Here is a 19,310-nt window from a genome sequence, read left to right as displayed (position 1 = left end):
CGCCGGGGCCGCCTCGCGCACTGCCTGCTGGGAGCTGTAGTCCCGGGAAGGCGGCCGTGCCCGCACCGCGCGGGGGCTCTCGTCCGCCGCCGCCACGGAGCGCCCCGGACCGGCAGCGCCAGTGCGGCCCCGGGGCTCCCCGGTACCGGCGGGACCCGCCGCCGCAGCCGCCACCGCGCTGCTCCCAGGCCTCGGCGCCTGCCCGCATTATTGCATGCGCCTTGCCAGGGTTAGTGACATCAACCTCGGCGTGGGGTTGTGAAAACGTGTTTCAAACGCCACTGCCGACAGCCGCCGCTGCGCTGTCTCTGCAAACATTTCTCGGCTCCTTAACTGCGGAATGCGGTTCCAGGATGTTCCGAAGGACCGAGATCGGAGCCGTGCTCTGCCCGGGGTAAAAAGCAGCGGGCTGCTGGCGTGAAGCCGGCCGGCCACTCGCTGCCCGTGGGTACTCCCGACGCGGGTGGGGGGCACTCCCGCGGCAGGGAGCGGGGCCTGTTGGGCGTCCGGCGCCAGAGGACTCGGGGCAGCTGGCGCGACAAGCTCAGGAGATCGCCCCGGCCCGGGCGACGAAACGCCGCGTGCAGTGCACGGCACCGGACACCGGGCGCCGCAAGCGGCGTGGCCCGAAGCGAGGGTGGCCCGGGAATGGAGGTGTGGCCCGTATAGTTGTGGGCGGGAGAGGCCGCGGGGCGGGGCCGGTGCAGGGGGAGGCGGAGCCAAAAGGGCGGGGCGCGGCGGGGACCGCGGGGTGCTGGGGCGCCGGCAGTGCGTGTGAACCGGGCGGTAGCGATGCTCAACTGCTGGGAAGCCGCGCTGGGCGCCGCTGTATCCGTCCCCGTCTTCCTTTTCGTGGCAGCGCCCTACATCAGGTGCGTCTTACCGAGCGCGGCCCCGGCCCTTCGCGTATGTTTCGGCCCCGCGGAGCGGCGGCTGTTGGGGCGCGGAGTCAGTGCGTGTGTGTGTGTGTGTGTGTATGTGGCGGGAGCGCAAACAGCGGGAATCCCGTTCTACAGCCCGCGCTGGGTCAGGAGTTATTCAGACCTCCCCAGCTGCAGCGCCCCGGTAACACTGACGCGCTGCCGGGGCTCGCTCAGCGCTGGCACCTCCCGCCGCCTCTGACCGCCCGAGGCGCTCCCCGGGCTGTCCCGGCACCGGCGCGCTCGCGGAGGAGCGGCAGGGGGCGGGCCCCGCGTTCTCCTCAGGGCGCCGCGGCGCAGCCCATTGGCCAAAAGGCGCCGGAGCGCGCGGCCGCAGCCAATGGGAGCCGTGGCTCCACTTGACGCACGGGTAGGACGGGGCCCGGGGGCGGGGCCGCGCTCCGGAAAGCGCGGGGGATTCGGGGGGTGCGTTCGCGGCGTCCCGGTCACGACACGGTCTGACCAGCCGCTTCATGTGAGGACGCCCGTGACTCCCCGGGGCCCAGGGCGCAGCGGTGAGCCCGAGTGTTGATGCGAACCCCCAGGTTCTGGGTGCTCAGCCCCGGCCCGAGCCCCCTAAGGAGGCAGAGGTGACTGGTACCTCCCCTCTTGCAGGAGGTATGTCGCTGGAGGACGGTGTAAGTCAACAGCAAGGCTGGAGGGGAAGGTGGTGATAATCACAGGAGCCAACACAGGCATCGGGAAGGAGACTGCCAGAGACCTCGCGCAAAGAGGCAAGTACAGTCTTCGTCAGCAGCCGGGGTGGCTGTGCCTTGTGCCAGTAGTCCCTTTTCTGGACCTAAGGAAGGCGTGTTGTACGCTTACATTGAAGTAAACTGGATCCCAGAGTTACTGCAGATGAGCCCAAGTACTGTTCCTTCAGAGGCTGTAACCACTGAGGTGCAAGTTCCCAGTTCCTCAACTGTTTTCATTGCTTGGACTCCAAAAATGTGCCTTGGGGACATAAAATGCTTTGCACTGCAACTGATTCAAGACGACTGGGGAAGTTCCTCTATTCTACTTGTATGAAGCTAGGAAATGCCATAGGTCCACCACGGTGTGCTTTAGTTATTCATGTTTCAAGCTAATTTGATGTCAATGTTATTTGGGTAACCGGTAAGAAGATTAAACTACCTGTTCACAATCCATTTAGAAATTACTCTGGCTGGAATCCATCACCTTTATGTGCTCCTGGTTGACATTCCCATTACAGAGGCAGATATAACCCTATCATACCAGTGTTGTTGTATGCACTCCTGACTTAGGAGAACCTGGACAGAGGCACTTAAGATGTGTGTTTGCCTGGTCTGAAAGCATCTTTCAGCTGGATTGTCGCTCACAATGGAGTGGGAAAGGCTTTGTCCTTCCAGCCACTCCCCTCACTCATGCTAGTTCCCTAAAGAAACAATATATTGTTTGTAATTGCTGTGCATGGCCAGCCTGCTTGTCATAGCCTTGATCATCCAGTGTGCTCCAGTGATCTCAGTTTCTGTTCCTGTTGTTCCCCCCGCCCTCCTTGCAGGTGCAAGGGTAATTATTGCCTCCAGAGACATAGCAAAGGGAGAAGCTGCAGCCAGTGAAATCCGAGCTGAGACAGGGAATCAGCAAGTCATTGTGAAAAAACTGGACTTGGCTGATACGAAGTCCATCCGGGAGTTTGCTGAGAATTTTCTAGCAGGTACAGTCTCTAGATTCTCCTTTGTAGTGAGAATATTTTACCAAGGACTGCTGTCTGCTCTTCTAACCATTGCCAAATCCCTGCCCTGCTCATCTCCGTACCTGTTGGGTACTGTGGTTCTCAGCAGGGGCTGGTCAGAGGCCATGAGCTAGTTTGTGGTATCCATTTTATTAAGGTGATGTGGCTGCAAGTCAGATAGCAAGGGATGACTTGTGCCACCTTCTTGTCTGCATTTTCTGTTTCCTTGTTTTAAGGATGGCTGTTGTTTCTTGCAGAGGAGAAGGAACTCCATATTCTCATTAATAATGCTGGGGTAATGTTATGCCCTTACTCCAAGACTGCTGATGGCTTTGAGATGCATCTGGGAGTAAATCATCTTGGTAAGGCCAGTGGAATCATGTTTGCACTCAATATGGAATCATAGACTGGTAGAATGGTTTGCGTTGGAATTGCCCTTAAAGATCATCTTCTTCTAACATCAATATCTGTTGCAAAATGCCAAAGGAAAATCCTTCTTTCAGATTTTTCTCTTCCTCATTCTGCCTTTTTCGGGAAGGATGGAGGGCCTGAGTCAGAGTTCTGGAGATGCAATGCAGTGTACTTGCTTATTGTGGATCCAGCTTAAGTATCTGTATATATTATGTGGGACATTTTGAAATGTATGACAGCTCTAGCTTTTTGAAGATGAGGAGCAGAACTTGAAGGCCCCAAAAAAGTGTAGCTGTTAATTCAGGGGAAATTAACAAAAATTTTCTTTTTCCTGGACTTGAAATGAGGGCAGCAGTAAGATACCACATAAAAGCAAGCAGGGGAACCCTTCCTAGAAGGATGACCTTTTGTCTCCCCCCTAGGTCATTTTCTCTTGACTTTCCTCTTGCTGGAGCGTCTGAAGCAGTCTGCCCCAGCCCGCATCGTGAATGTGTCCTCACTGGCTCATCACGGAGGCCGAATCCGCTTCCATGACCTCCATGGCGAGAAGAGCTACAATTGTGGCCTTGCCTACTGTCACAGCAAGCTGGCGAACGTGCTCTTCACCCGGGAGCTGGCCAGGCGGCTGCAAGGCAAGTTCCAGAGGCAAGCGGAATGCTTATCTGCTTGGCTTTTTGAGCACCATGGATGGGAGAGTGGATTGAAGAAAGGGCTGCAAATTGTCTATGTAGAAATTGAACAGTATGAGGCAAGTGTCACTGAGGACTCTTTGCAGGAAGAAGTTATCTGCAGTCTGTGGAACCAGGAGACGTACAACACTGGTTGTCTTTACAACAGTAGGGTAGAGGAGTTTAGTAGCTTGGCACAGCTGAATGTATCTCATTTTTCTTTGGTGCTTGTCAAAAACTAGCTGCATCCACACAGACAGTTGTGATATGTGGGTGGAAGCTGAAAACAGAGCTACAGCTGCAGTCTCCAATAGACAAGCTAATGCACACTCAGCTGCCTTAAAGGTTGGTGGCCTGTAAAACAAGCATAAGACTAGACAGTACTTTGTAAGTCACAACATCTGTCACAGTCATGTCATTCTGTCCTTTTCATAAACTTAAGTAGTATATATTTACTAAAACAAGTGTTTTAGTAAATAAATACTAAGCAGTGTCTTTCCTAGGAAATTACTATTAGAGTAAGTCAAAAGAAGCAGGTGTTCTCAAAAGCCTGATGGAAACTGCTGCTGTTTAATACTCAGGCCCTCTAGCACTTCGTTTTGCAGAAGGCACATAATGACTGCAGTGTTTGGAAGGGAGCAGGGGATGCTCCAGTGCCACGGATGAGTGGTTTAAACTGCTTCAAGAATCACCATCAAAGGTGTTAGCAAAAGTGTTTTTAATGTGATGTCATAAAAGCATAACTTAACAAAGTTCGATGGCAAGGTTCACTCTATTACGTGGAAGACACATACAAAGGAAAGCTGATTTAGAATCGAGTTAGATTGATTCACACAGGACTGGAAACACTATGTGTAAGGAAGACCCTCCTGTTGAATCATGAGGCTCAGCATGGAGCTCCTTGCTTTTTAAACTCCTTAGGGAACCTAGGTGCAGCTAGGTCCAGTTTTAGTCTCAGACTTGGATGATTTATGTGCAATGGAATTATCTATACAAAATTTATAATAATCATTATTGAATAGCTATATGGACTAGTAATGTTTCCTGAGGATTAATTCAGCAGTCACTTACCAAGGATTTGTTGCAAGCAAAGGGTCTCTCTGCCTTGGTTAAGGAAGGCTCTCTTAGTCTCAGGTAAGAAATCTCAAGCCTTGAGAGGCATCCCTGCTCAAGGGGAGAGTTACCTGCTGTGCAGTCCAGTTGCAGTTTGAGCTGAGTTCCAGTTGGGCTTATCCAAAGGTCTGTTGGTAAAAGGTCTCTGCCTTGAGGAGTAACCTTGAGAGGTGAGCCAGCTCAAGGGAAAATTGTCACCATGCAGTCATATTGCCTAGCAGGGAGAGCTCAGAGAAGGCTCACTTAGGCTGTAATATTTATGGAATGGAGTGGTTAGCTTGTAGTCAAATTGCACGCAATGGGAAAGGTACACATGAGACTCATTGCCTCCACAACCTTACTTGTTCCTGGATAAAAGAGTATTGGAAAAGCCATGTGCTACTTGTGTTCACTGCCTGATGGGTGTTTCAAGTTCATGTGCACTGATACTCACTGGCCTCTGTGGGTTTCCTAGAGGAGTTTTGGCCCAGTTATGGCTCAGACCTTTACCTTCTTTGGAGCCTGTACCAAACTACTGCTGATTTGGCTAAGAGGTCATGTGTATCCATCACATCCAGCATGCAGTAACTACAGAGGACTTCACTTGCTCTCTGTATCCAAGTCTGGACTCCTCCTTTAAGTTATAGAATATCTACAGGTAGAATTGAGGAGTATATTACCCTTTTTTAAAAGACACTTTGATTCATGCAGATTTGTCCTGGACTACTTTATTTTGCCATAGGCACTAAAGTGACAGCAAATGCTCTCCATCCTGGTTCTGTCTATTCTGAACTGGTCCGGCACTCATTTGTAATGACTTGGCTGTGGAAGATATTCTGCTTCTTCTTGAAGACACCTTGTGAAGGAGCTCAGACCAGTATCTACTGTGCAGTAGCCGAGGAGCTGGACTCTGTGACAGGACAGTATTTCAGGTGGGTGCAAGCTGATGAAGTGATATGCTGTGGAAGGCAACCTTGTTGGCTGGGGAATATGGGACTTACTGCCATTCTTCATTAAGAAGGGACCAGGTAAGAGGCTGTCTGGTAAGACTGAGGGTGACAAATACTAGAGACCCTTCCAGGTCTGTTGCAGTCGTGTTAGAAGAAACACTTGACCTGTGCAACACTTCATACAATAGCAGGTCCTTTAGTTCTAGAAATATTAGGGTACTCAAAGTGCAGGAATGGCTGTCACATGCTTAGAGCTCTAATGCTGACCTGCCTAACACTTGGGAAAATCACTTTTCAGTAGAACTGTTCAGTTAATAAGATCACTTGAGTCAATCCTGGGAAGACAACTTCAGTTCTCGTTGTAGTTTTACCCCACTGGAGCAGAAGGGGCCTGTGCTCTCAGGGAGCTGGGAGAGCTGATGGAGCTGCAGAGACAGGAGGTGAGATTTTCAGGTCTGGCATGTGACCAAATAACTATCCTCCAGTATGATAGACCCACCAGCTGGGAGGGACTCTTGTTGGGATGCTTGTCATGCTGTCATGGAAATGGTCTTGTGTAGCTCCCATTATAAAACCTTGATAATTTCTTGACTTTTTTGACTTACTCCATGGACCCTACGTAGTCCTGCCTTTTCCCATCACCAAAACCACAGCCCAGAGCAGTTCCAAGTCATCATCATTCTAGATTTGAAGACTGCCATTTGAACAGATTCACGCAGATATGTCTGTCAGCTTCCCATTGCATGTAGAGCATTTTAACAATACCTTTTTTTTGGGAATGAATATGAAAATTTGTCTTTTTTTTTCCCCTCACATGGATGCTGTTGGAGTCTTTGTGTCTTTGCAGAGCTTTCTGCTTGTGATTTGTGACCAGATTAGTCTCTGTAATGACATTGCCTGATCTTCATTTGGGAGTTTGCACCATCTTAATCAGACTTGAATATATAAATAGACATCTAAGTCTTCCTTGGATGACTGTCTGTCTCAGGATAAAAATGTAGTATTAATGTGCTGGAGTACAGAAAACTGGTGGAATTTAAACTCGTTTTAAAAAAGGGACTTTTGGACATGGTGGGAAACAAGAAGCTTCAACATTAATTCACAGTTTACATTGGACTAGCCTAGAATCCTCACTTTCCAGGCCACAGACTATAAAGCCCAAGTGTAGACATTAAGAAAAGAATTTTTATGCCACAGTGAGACAAGTGGGAGTCTATCAGTCATTTTAGGAATATCAAAGACTCCATCTAAAAACACTGAGCTGAATGGAAGCCTTACAAGATGCCATTTCCTCTGTGCTCTTAAACTCCCACGTTACTGCAGCATCTAGCATTACAGTTGACAACACGGGACCTCTTTTCCAGACAGAGTTCTTTCTGATTGCAGGAGCTGAGAAGAAAGGAGCCACAGTTCAGAGGATAATGGAAAAGGGCGTAACTATACATGATTATTACAGTGTTATTCTTGGGCATAGAGTGGGATAAGTAGTTTAGAATGAAGGGCTGTTTGAGTGACTTTCTTGTAGTTTGTTAGAAAATGTGCCTCTGAAGAAGCTTGGTTAGAATTTATATCCCTTTTTAGTGGTATTAATGAGAGGTTTCTTTAGGAGTTGAGACAGCTGATAGAGCTAGACTTGCTTGCCAGTTCTTGGTGCCATTGGGAGAGATTCTTCCCCAGCTAGTTGGAAAGAAGTCTTTCTTATGGTGGCTTAGCACCAACCCTTGCTCATTTGCTGGATAGCCTCCCACCATTCTTCAACTGGTCTTGAATTAAGCTGATAGAGAGCAACTCCCTGATCTTAACACAGACATTTCAGTGTGCTAATGTAGATGGAGATCTTTGAATTGAAAGAATAAAAAGAATGTTTCTCTTACAGTGATTGCCAGCCAGCATACGTATCTCCACGTGGTCGGGATGATGAGACGGCAAAGAAGCTCTGGAGCGTGAGCTGTGAGCTCCTTGGCATCCAGTGGGACTGAGCAGCACCAAGAGTGTACCTGGCTGGGCTTCTCTGGGGAACAGCACTGCTGAGGGAGCTCAAGAGTAGAATGCTGATACTTCAGCTGCCCTAAGGATGGCTCTGTGGGCACAACCTAATTTGAATTTCTGGAATATTACACTTAAGGATTGAGATTTGTAAGCAATCAGTTCCTCTTCCTAGCTGGAGAATTAGAGCACTGATGCAGGGAGCAACCTGCTTGGTATCTCACACAGCAGCTCAAGGCTATGGTTCTCTGGCTTTAGAATAGAAAAGGAGGTTGCAGTCTTAGGTTTAGATTATGAAGTAACAAGGAATTACTTTAAATAAAGTTTGGTTGGTTTCTTTCCTAACAGCAATAGTAAAAAGGTGGGACTCTAAAATTACAATCTATGAGGTTACTGTCAGTTCCTGCCCTTTGAACTGGCAGAGTGAAAATACTTTAGGATATTAGATTTTCTGGCAAGTAATGCAATACAAATGCTCTCAAGCACACAGAAACAGGTCCTGGCCTTTTTGTGCCAAGCATTAGGTGAAGTTTTTACGTGGAATCACTTTATCTGCATGCTCTGTAAGAAGCTGGACCCTAGCCACTGAGGTATCTTGGACCTAAATGCCCACTGCTTGCAGTAAGTTAACTGAGGGTTGGCAAATCTTCTGAGAACCCAGGTTTTTGGTGCAGGTGACTAGGAGGTTAAAAGCTGCAGGAGTGCTGCAATTGTGCACAGGCAAGTTATTAAAAAAATCAACATATCTCCTGTGAAGCATTGAACAAAGATGGTGTAAAAGTTGTCACAGTAAACCCCCCAGCTGCACTTTAAATGACTTTAGAACCTAGAAAATAGAGCAGAATGAGTAAAGAACATCTCAGCCATGTTAAAAAATATTAAACAACTTCAGCTGAGACTTTAGCTTTAAATGACCCCAAACTCCCTAGAGCTAAATAGCTGAAACAGGAGGCAGGACTATATGGTCAAGCTGGCTTCAGGACAGGAAGGTGAGAGGCTTGCACAGAAATCCTTGGATTTGTCTGCCCAGCAGTTACAGGTTACCAAGGCTGCCAGCCTGCCTGTGCAGGACCACACAGCTTGCACTTCCACAAAGCAGCTAGCTCAGGCCACGTAGCAATGGGACTGCTCCCCTGGAACTCCAGTGCTACTTGAGTGCAAATTGCTAGAGTGTGATTCCCTAATCAGAGATTATTTCTGAAAGAGTTAAGCAGTCAGAAACCAAGTGCCACAGGTCATAGGATTATCTTCTGCTTATGAAAAAAAGGCTGGAAGTTTATGGACTTGAATATGAGCCTGCCACTGTGACCAACTGCCAGTTTTGGAAAACAAATGCTAATTTTAATTCTTCCTGTCTGGATGCTGTCTATACAGATCAGTCCTGTGCTACCTCTGAGCAATACTAAATAAAGCCATTTTCCTTTTACAACAGAAGACTGTATCTTCTTTCAGAAATGTTGAATCAGTTTACTTAGTGTTGCTGTTATCTGCACCAGCCTCACTAATGTAGAGAACTCCATCTGGGTAACATTCTAAAAAGTCCCTTTGTGTTTCTCCCTGTCACGCTACCTTTTTTTTTTTCCCCTCCCTCTTCATGCTTCCCAATTATGAAGCTAAATCCACAACTATAATGTAGCAGTTGAATGGTACCTAGCACTGGAGGCTTGTCTTGCTTTCTCTGTCATTCTCTGATCTTCCAAGCGGCTTCAGGAGCAAGAGAAACCATTTTTTAAGAAAGCAGAAAAGTCTCTCTGGTGTGAAATATTTTTGCCCTTGCAGGTCGATGCTCTTCTCAAAGAAGTCTGATTTTAGATTTAACATAAGACATATTAAATAAACATTTCCACAGACATACACCGATTCTCTTTGACCTTGAGCAAGTAATTTATACCTCTCAGCTGATCTGTAAAAAATGAGGAAACTAAAGCTCATTTAGCTGTCTCAAAGGGAGGCTTGTAAGGGAGAGTTAGATTAACTTGCAAAGCTCCCTAGAGAGGATTACTGAGTACACGCATGAGGCTGAACTACCTAGGCTACCTAGCTGCTGGGGGGACTTCTAAAGATGAGATGTTCTAGTTGATCTAAATATTGAGGACACTCAGTAACAGAAATATTTTGCATGATAGAAAAATTATCCCCCTTCTAATTACTCTGCTAAGCATAGCCAAAAGCAAAATTAAGATCTAGAAAGAGACCCCTAGCTCTGCTGATATAAAAACTAAACAGAAAATACACGAACAGTCATAATATTAATTTTTTTAATTGTAAACAAACCTTGGTCAGTAACAGAAAAATTCTTTTAAACTGGCAGTATTCAATCCCTTTTTGCTGCTCAGAAATTCAAAGCCCCTTGATAATTGCACTATTTATGACACAAGGTAATTAATCAGGGTCAAAATTCCAGTTCTGCTGGTACAAGAAAGATTCCAGGTTAAGAGCATCAAATTACAACAAACACTATATAAAGTGCATCAGGTACAGTGCAAAGAGGTCAGGAAGAAAGGCAGGTATGGAACTGATAGGTCTGCATGGCAAACTCCACTCTCAGTGCTCTCCGTAGCTGAAAGAACTCGAGCAGAACAGGAGGTGTTACAGCAATGCAGATCTGGATACCCACAAACAGTAAAATCTTCTCCCCATAATCAGAGATTTAGAAATGACTGAAGCTATAGGTAGTGTCACATTTTAGGATTAGCCTGATGGCTGTAAGCTGATGGAAAGCTAGGTCAGTCTGGCCAAGGAAACAAAAGCTTTCGTTAAAGTACTGCTCACTAATGAGATAATGCAAATCTGTGGTCAGGGGATTCTGAAAGCTACATGTGGTCATTTCTAATTGCTCTAGTGAGCAGAGCAGAGCACAGCACCTCTGAAGAGAGGTGTTTGTGTCAGCTCTTGAAAACCTGAAGAAGATGGACCAAATCCTTTCTGACACCATGGAAGTCTGTTCTTTCATTATAGTGAGCTTGGGGATAGTGCAAAACTCTTACTTGACAGTCTCAATTACTTTATGTACTAAAACTATTTACAATTACATTACACTTCAGAAAACCTGTTGTTTTTTGGATGTAAACAGCTTTTTAATGAGAAAGTGAATTAGTTTTCCTACTTCTTGTGCTGAAGTACATGTAAACAGCAAACACAAACTCCTGTGGAATGCCATGTTTTGTTATTTTTTGAAGGTCCTACTACTGTCTACTACATTTCTGCCCATTTCTCATGTCCCAATACTAGTTGCAGAGAAGCAGCTACTTTTTTCAGCATCCCTGAACACAGACATTACACAAAGATTGCTGCTTCTTTTCATAAAACTGATTAACCTAGCACTTCCAGAGCAAAACCCATCAATACAGGGTATGTCCAGTTTGGTGTTCTATTGTACTTGACAGGGACAGGTTATCCTGGTAATAAATAAATACATCCCTGTGTGACAGGGATACACAGCACCTGTTCAATTTCGCTACAGCTTGCTCTGTCTTTGCTATACCTGATGAAAAACTGTGGAAGTTTACTGTCAATTATTCAGTCATAAAGCTACATTGCAACAATTTATTGGGTATTACCATAGTAAAGAAAGAGGCACGTGATTTTTCAACTATTTTGAAGGCTTATTTTCCCTTTGCACTCCCCTTACAGGATATGCCCTTTATAACTTCTTTCATCTAGTTGGCACTAGCCCAAGTGCCACATCTATGGCACACATCACACAGTGTGACTGGTAAACCTGCCATGAAGAATCAGTTCCTACCTTTTCAAACAAACTAAAAAAGCTGGGTACACGTACTAGTGGTGAGGGGGGGGATAAAAAAGAAGTAGCAATGGTTTGTATAGAGGCTTAAAAAAAATCTGTTTTAGTCTTTGCAACAGAAGAACACTCCAATCTTGAAAATTTTACAGGAAACATCACAAAAATTTTATACTCTAGGCTACATCGAGTTGATAAAAATTTTCTGTCCTCTCTATATATGTTTTCTGGATTAAAAATAAAATACATATTATTAAGTTCAGTGCTTTTCAAAAAATATCAACCCCCCAAAAATTAAAAACCAACAAAACCCAAAAACTAAAGTCAGAAACAGAAGTGCTCTCTTCCATACATCTAAATTCTTGCTTGTTCAGTTTGAAACTGTCCCCTCCCCCCATCAAAAAGAGAGCCAAAAAACACCCTGAGGTAGTGACTGTCAAAATACAGGACTGGCACTTGTAATTTAGTTCCCTTCCTTTCACCAGAGGCACATTAGCAGCATCCATTTGCCACCAACATCAGTCAACAGAGTTCCATTTTATGAAGAGAGTGCTAAACCGGACGCCTTTGAGCGGTCGTGAGGCCTTCTCCTTCGGTATGCTGGCCAATTTCAATTCCATATTACTTCCTAGTGCCCTGGGGAAGCCGATTTCTCACCTTGGGCTGGTGCACTGAGAGCCACTGGGCACAGATGGCCTTGACGACGTCATCGCCGCTGCTCTCGGCCAGCTGCTGCACGTGCTGGACCAGCTGCACGGCCCGGGCCTTCTCCTGCCGCACCGACACCAGGTACGCAGAACGCAGCTTGTTGCACATCATGTATGCCTGGATCTGAAGCATGAGAGGCAGTCAGAACTTGGTCAGAAAGCTGTAGCAAACCTAAGCAAGCTTAAGCAAGGACTCATACGGGAAATACCCAGTTCAGAAGCGTGTCATACGAGGCAGTAGCACCATACTACCAAACAGAACGTAGCATGAAGCAGATCCCAGTGAAAAAGGTAGATAAAACAGGTGTATTTTATTAAGTTTGTGTCTTGTAGAAACTCCTTTACTGTATGACCATGAAATTAGTATCAGGAGTCCTATCTTGTGCATTAATTACCATATCCTTATAGCAAAGAGTCTGAATCTGTCATTTTCTTCCACTGCTGGTTCTAGAACAATTCCCATCTTTCAGTGACAGATCTTACAGAAAAGCAGAATTAAAAGCCCATTTTCCAATCTACCTACAACAGTGAGTTTGTTATTCGGAGCAAACAAAGGACCGACACAAATCTTTAGATTTTACTCCCAGCTATGCCACTCAGGATCTACAATAATCTCCAAATGCTGAGTCACAGCCACATCTATAAACAGGCATCTACAGTTCATATATTTATGTGTAACTCTCCAGTGGCTTGGCTGGCTGGTATGAAAGCCAACAAAGAAATAAAGTAGTTTAGGCTTCATTTCCTCTAAGAGAAAAAGTCTATCAGAAGTGGAGAAGTTTTATCATTTAACTCTCAATCAGCACCGAAATAACATAATCCTGAAACAATAAGCTGAAGTGGTCTTCATTAGCTGTCTGCCATTACTAGAAACTTAATGTAAACCTATGCAAAAAGTTGAAAAACAAAACCAACAGACCCACCAGTGTGCGTCACTGAAATACCTTTCCTCCCATTCTAACAAATGCCCAGCCCTCACTCTGAGGACTCTCAAGGAACTAATAGGGATAGTCCCAACTGGTACTTGCATGTCACAGCTTTACAGTCACAAACACCATGGCCTTGAAGGATTCACTGTGATTTCTACAATCTAGGAAGTAGCCTTCAAAAACCTTATTTGCATGAGGATGAGAGAGAAGACAGTGGAAAAGAGCCTGCAAGCTGCAGGCCAAAACTGGGCTGTTTAGCTCTTACTACTGTGCTTTTACTTACCTTGTTTTCATCACTGTCCATATCCTGAATCAGATTATCGAGATCCTGTGTCCAAAGAAGGGAAAAAGTGTTCACATTTAAAGTGATAATAGTCTGCAAAACTTTACCCCATCAGGCATCAAACCCCTGTGGACGGGCAGGGCTGCTGAGATCACAGCAGGTGCTTAGACTGTCCCAACTGCAAGGCTTGCCGATGTAGAAAATACAAAAAAATACAAATTCTAATTCTTCCCTTTACCCACAGCTTTTCCTGCCTGCCACATCTGTGGGGGGTCCCTAGAGAATGCTATGAGCCTGGGAGTCTCTCATGGACATGCTCATGTTGCATGAAATGAATTTGTAGGTTCCCAGCACCCCAGCAGGAGTTGCCCCATGGCCCACCCTGACCCAAGGAGTGGACTGCATCCCCTAACCTAATTAACAGAACTAGTAGAGTGCACCTCCTTCCTTCACTGGGATGGAAGAAACACTGTGGCAGGCAAAGGGAATCACAAAATTGGTTCCTGTGGAGGCAGGAGGTTTCTGCCTCCACACATCCTCTGTGTTAGCCAGCAAAGCCTCACTGAAGGGAACACCTCCTGCTGCATTTGGCAGGATCTTGTGAAGCACATGCTCTCTCCCCACCATGGGTATCCATTTGGGAAGTGCAGGGTAGGAGTGTGCTAGCTACTTATTGTTTCCCCTCAGAGTACCTTGTACAAGGAAAACCACGCACTCCTACCTTTAAACTATGCCCGTACTAGGAGCCAGATCATCTATACAACTCACTAAAAGAGCAGTACAGACACTAGACTTCCCTGTAGCCTGTATTGTATATACCCTTTTTACTTCAAAAGGAACACAGTGCAGGATAGAATTACCTCAGCAGGAATGTTTTTGAACTCATTTAGACAGTTTAGGATAATGTTATCCCCGTCATTTTTTGCTGCCACTCCAGACTCATTGACACACTTCAGGAGCTGCCGGATCTCACTGTACTTCTGCTGCTTCACTAGCTGCTTGGCCACTTTGCTGTACACTTCTGTAGCCTCCAGCTGGAAGTCCTAGAGGTAGTTGGAACATCAGAGCAACATGTTGAATGTTCTCAACAAATTTTCTCAACAACTGAGACAATCTCTCCTAAGGATAAAATACCACACCATGCTCCCAAAAAGTCAAAGCTGTTTTGGGGGCCTCTGGTTTTCCATTCACCACTGCCCAGGGTTGACTTAAAGGTCTTCTATAACCAGACTGGTAAAAGCAAATCTTGCTTAAGAAAAAGAATGCTGTTACCACCTTATTTTCAGGAGTGGCAAAAAAATTCAGTTTTATTTCTTCTGGCAAAAGATCCTTCCTAGATCCCCATCCACCTCTCCCTCACTCAGCATGTTCCCACCGTATTTCTCCAGCTACCCCACCAGCAGTTACCCTTTGGATACCCTAAACAGGAGGCAGTTGACCATTGTACACCTCCCACACGAGGGAAGAGATGATAAAAGCTGTGAACTGATCCTGCCATGAATAAGTGAAGAAAAAAAGGATGGAAATGGAAGTGATGATAGGCAGCTGGACTCGCTGCTCCATTTTTACTGGGGGTAGTGGCTGCTGCTGCTGCTTAGAAGTGCTGTTTTTCTAAGGCTCTCCATCTCTCTACAAACAGGAGTTCTGCCTTGTACATCCTGACCTGAAAGAAGGAGCAGGGCCTGCCACATCCAGAAATACTCTTTCGGTGTGCCACCTCTGTCCAAAAGTGGCCCAGCTCTACCGTCTGGAACTATATGGATGAGAAACACTCAGGAGAGTTTGGAGGCTCATGGGCTATGCTGACTGATAAGCACTCAACTTCTACCCAGACATGAGGAAGGAGAGGTCCCCATTGAGAGTTTCCAGTTAATTAGTTTTGCTCTCTCAAATCAGGAGAATAGAACAGAGAGAGCCCTGGCCTTATTTATTCACTGCCTTTGCATGACTATCATGAACTGCAGAGAGCTACGGCGTGAGAAGTCTCTACACACATCTATGATTGTGGTTTGCCAGAGTTAAGACACTGAACAAGGTGCACAGCAAAGGAAAAGCTGTACTTAATTCCTTTGTAGGACCCAATTAGTTTGGAAATGTCCTACTGAAACAGCATCTTAATTTCTTTACCAAGCTTCCACAAATATATGGACATGTAAGACTTGAACTTGTGACTTTTCTTGCAGGAAGTTTTTCTTTTGGGGGATTAAAATACATTTGGGGGGGAAAAGGCTTTTGTTTAAACAATTGCTGCTTTCAAGAGCTATTTTGTAATAATATTGCTTGTTGTATCAAGTTTTTCCATACCTGGAGAACTCTAAATGCAATCCCAAACCCCTCCTCAATGTTTTTGCCTTCCAATATGACCTGAAAAGAGAGGCATAGACAAGTCGAGGGATGCACATTCCTTTTTCATTATGTACAGTTAAATAATATTAATGCAAATCCAGATTTTGCCCAGAGGCCAAAAGAAAACACATTACTTCAACAGAAAACAGCACCATCCCAAGAAGCACAGCAAATTATAGGGTCTGCTGTCACACACTGCTTCCCTGAGGGACATTAGGCAATTTACAGATGGAAATGAGCCAAAGTTAAGAATGGTTAGAATAATAGCATTATTTGCCTTGCTTCCAAACATAATGGGATGCACAGTCAAAAGGAATATTAGTATTTGTATTTTGGATGCACTGCCTCTGAAAATTTGAACTTTGAGGAGATGAGCTCTAGGTTCTCACATGTTCTCACATGTTCTCTGCTATTTTGAAGAAAAACATGAATTTTTCATAAATTCATGCACAGGTAACTTGCCCATAAAAATACAAGAAGCTGCTCCAACCATCAAATGCTTCAACCTGCATGACAAGTTAGTATTGATGAAAAATAGAGCTGTGTTTAAAATAGCAATTAGTACCTTGCAAGCAACATCCACTTTCATGTTATTGTTTCCAAAGAGTGTGGGCAAGGAGGAATCTGTCATTTGAGAGGTTCCTGAGCTCTCACACTGATGCAGGAACTTTGTTACTTCCATCTGCAGATCAACTGTATTGATGTGCCTAGATAGTGAAAAAATTCTGACTTTATTTTGCAATAGAGAAAGTGTCAATTATTATTTATGTGAACTTACTAATTTCTTCAATATCTTTCAAAAGAAGACATGCTTATAAACAATTATTTTAGTTGCTTTTTGACTTTGTCTATTGTGCAAGTCTGCAGCAGTATTACTTTTCAGATCTGTGCACTTAATGTGCATCACAGGATGAAGCTGAGCAATTATTCACATTATTTCAAAGACATGAGCCAGAGAATCTGGATCCCCAAATAAATATCTGTTCCTGCTTTTCTACCTCATCACACACACTCCCCTACTCCCCTCCAGGTTTAAGTTAAGAGTCTAGCCTAAAAAAAAAAAAAAAAAAAAAGCCCCTGAGAAAAACAGGATATAAAATCCCAAATACAAGAGAGATCTGGCTAAATTTTCACTCTGACTTTTGAATACAGAAATCCAGTTATCTCTGGCACCTATAGCTTGTACATAGCACGATGTTTTGAGTTAACCCCAGTAGACAGTGAAGCACTACAAAGCTGCTTGCTTTTTGGAGAGGAAAGGAAGAGGAAAAGATAAAAACACTTGTGGATTGATGTATAATTGTCTATGCATTGTAGGGTTCTTGTTTGTTTTTTAAATTAAAGGAGGGTAGTCTGATACACATACATCTTTTTAGCAGAAACAATTGCCCATTTCCTGGTTTGGATTGTTGGGGGGAAAAGTGATGGGAATCCTATACTTGTAACTACATAAAAGCTGATTTGGATCAAGGACAACTGTTAAGTGTTAGCTAAAAGTCAGCTTAAATGAAACCAATAAAAAACCCCAAAGTCTAAAGCCTGAATTTTCCCTCTTCTCAAACTTAGCTTCTTGTTTATAGATACCTTGACACATCTGTAGCAGACATTTTTTTCCGGAAAGTGAATGCCATTTTTTTCCTTCCTGAACTTCTTGAGACCTCCTGCAGATAGACTTTGAGATGGTCCTTGATCTTGAGAAGCCATGTCTGTTTTCCTCCAAGTTCAGTGTATGACTTCGCTCCATGAGTGAAAAATCTAATGCAGGTCATGGCAGCACGGACATGATCCTGGAAGAAATGTACTGAGCACTAAGATGGACCACAGGACACCCCCTTCAGTAATCACTGTCTGCACTAACAGGCTCACACAAAACAGAGCAGGCAATGCTCTGTTTTCTTTAACACAACGTGCCAGATCCATGACATGGATCAGGTCAGCTGTAGTAAGACTCAGGCCTTCCTATGTTTTCTAGGACTGTAAAGAAGCAAAAATATACTCATCTGGCATGCAGGTTTAGACCAAAGTAAATAACCAAAAGTCTGACAGTATTCAGCATTTCACTGTAAGAGATGGCACTGTCCCTCAGCTTACCTTCATGAACTGCTGCAGTTCATATAGAATATGGTAATAGTTCTTTCTTTGCAAGTATTTGCAGGCTGCAATCAAGTAGACTCCCCAGCTTTCCAGCCCTGGATCAATGGTTTCCAGCAAGTTCTCCAACATATGCAGTTTTCCACTTTCATAACTTGGAATGAAGATCCCTTCAATAAACACTTCTGACGGGGATTCCTATACAAACAGAAAGTAGCTTGAAGCAAAGCCACTGTAGTTTATTTATTTTCCTTATGTAATATAAAGGCATATTAAGTGACAGAGATCATAAAATTAATAAATAATTTACATTGGAAGGGATTTCTGGAGGTTATTTTGTTCAAAACCCCACTCAAAGAATGACTTCCAAGTTAGGTCATGCCGCTCTGGACCTGTCCAGTCAAGTTCTGAGCACGACAAAGTAGAGCGATTCGACAACCTCCCTGTGGCCCTGTTCCCAAGTCTAAACATATGCACCAGGAAAACCCCCAAACAAACCCAAAACCTTTTTCTTTATATCCAGTTGGAATTTCCCTTTCTCCAATTGCGTCCACTGTCTCTTACCCTTTTACTGGGGACATATGAGATAAGCACGGCTCTATTTTCTCTATAATCACCCGCTTGGTAGCTGAAAACAGCACACAGATCTTCTCTTGCCTTTTCTTCCAGCAGGAAAAACCTAGCTCTATCACTCTCCTCATAGATCAGGCGTTCCAGGCCCCTAGACACTTTGGTGGCCTTCAATTAGACTTGCTTCACTTTGACAGTGTCTGTTTTGTACTTGGCAACCCAGGACTGGGCACAGTTGTTCAGATTAAACTTCACAAGTAGTGACCTTCTTCCCCTGGCCTCTTGACTGTGTTCTTGCAAATGCAGCCTCACACATGCTTCTTTCCACAGTAACATTAATATGTGTCAGCAGGGCCGGCACATATGTTTTAAAGGCTTGATATGAAATTAAAAAAATTTTTTTTTAATATCTCAGAGTAAGATACAGGCAACAAAGTCTGCACACATAAAATGTATCCAAACAACCAACTGCAAAATGTTTAGTCAGAAGCTTAGTACCTTACAGCTTTTAGGGGAACAAACCCTTCTCTCTTGTTTGTATGATTACTACCAGTACCTTGGCTAAAACTTCCACATCAAATTGTCTGTCTAGAGTATTTTCCAAGTCTGCTACTTAAGAAGTGAAATTACATCACCTATATCGTAAAAATACGCAACTTTTCTTTAAAAGTAAATTTAAACTGATGTAAAGGATACGTTTAAAAAGCTAATTCAGTATGCAGACAACTACAAAAGTTTAGAATGACTGATGGTACAATGAGAAAGCAGAGCTTATAAGGCAACTTAATTTTCTATTAACAAAGCTCATAAGCAGATAAAGATAATGGAAGTTGGTGTTTCAAGTTGTACATTCTCAATAAGAGTTATTTCAAATGACAAAAAAATAATCAGTAATTCAAACCCAAGCACAGCAACTTAA

The 19,310-nt window shown here is 44.5% G+C and overlaps 2 protein-coding genes across 8 annotated transcripts in view; one reads left to right on the top strand and one right to left on the bottom strand.

The window, feature by feature from the left end:
* The first annotated feature begins 730 nt into the window (after window positions 1-730).
* Window positions 731-9,157, top strand: LOC104688342 (retinol dehydrogenase 12-like). 2 transcript variants are annotated; one of them, XM_039552999.1, is made up of 8 exons: window positions 731-872; window positions 1,536-1,654; window positions 2,443-2,598; window positions 2,874-2,978; window positions 3,450-3,659; window positions 5,530-5,719; window positions 6,103-6,177; window positions 7,614-7,703. In XM_039552999.1, exons 1-7 carry the CDS (start codon window positions 793-795, stop codon window positions 6,155-6,157), a joined length of 915 nt encoding a protein of 304 aa, XP_039408933.1. In that variant the 5' UTR covers window positions 731-792; the 3' UTR covers window positions 6,158-6,177; window positions 7,614-7,703. The 2 variants fall into 2 exon arrangements, with proteins under 2 accessions (XP_039408933.1, XP_039408932.1); XM_039552998.1 differs by lacking the exon at window positions 6,103-6,177 and having other exon boundaries at window positions 7,614-9,157.
* An 806-nt stretch (window positions 9,158-9,963) lies between these two features.
* ZFYVE26 (zinc finger FYVE-type containing 26) overlaps window positions 9,964-19,310 on the bottom strand; it is a 49,270-nt gene continuing 39,923 nt past the window's right edge. For all 6 annotated transcript variants that reach the window (XM_019283698.3, XM_019283715.3, XM_019283707.3 and 3 more), the window contains 7 exons: window positions 17,822-18,019; window positions 17,315-17,517; window positions 16,296-16,437; window positions 15,689-15,748; window positions 14,245-14,427; window positions 13,385-13,429; window positions 9,964-12,296 (listed from right to left, as the gene is read on the bottom strand). In XM_019283698.3, coding sequence (XP_019139243.2) covers window positions 12,087-12,296; window positions 13,385-13,429; window positions 14,245-14,427; window positions 15,689-15,748; window positions 16,296-16,437; window positions 17,315-17,517; window positions 17,822-18,019 — 1,041 coding nt within the window. In that variant the 3' untranslated portion in view covers window positions 9,964-12,086. The remainder of the gene's footprint in view (window positions 12,297-13,384; window positions 13,430-14,244; window positions 14,428-15,688; window positions 15,749-16,295; window positions 16,438-17,314; window positions 17,518-17,821; window positions 18,020-19,310) is intronic.

The sequence above is a fragment of the Corvus cornix genome, chromosome 5 (assembly GCF_000738735.6).
Source record: "Corvus cornix cornix isolate S_Up_H32 chromosome 5, ASM73873v5, whole genome shotgun sequence".
In the NCBI taxonomy this organism is placed as follows: domain Eukaryota; kingdom Metazoa; phylum Chordata; class Aves; order Passeriformes; family Corvidae; genus Corvus; species Corvus cornix.
This window is presented reverse-complemented; position numbering and strand designations above follow the sequence as displayed.

Bases quoted from the DNA above. Each gene is read 5' to 3' on its own strand.
- LOC104688342 (XM_039552998.1), top strand. From the start codon at position 793: ATGCTCAACTGCTGGGAAGCCGCGCTGGGCGCCGCTGTATCCGTCCCC. The intron at 2,599-2,873 runs GTACAGTCTCTA...TGTTTCTTGCAG, and splicing joins TGCTGAGAATTTTCTAGCAG to AGGAGAAGGAACTCCATATT. The intron at 3,660-5,529 runs GCAAGTTCCAGA...ATTTTGCCATAG, and splicing joins GCTGGCCAGGCGGCTGCAAG to GCACTAAAGTGACAGCAAAT.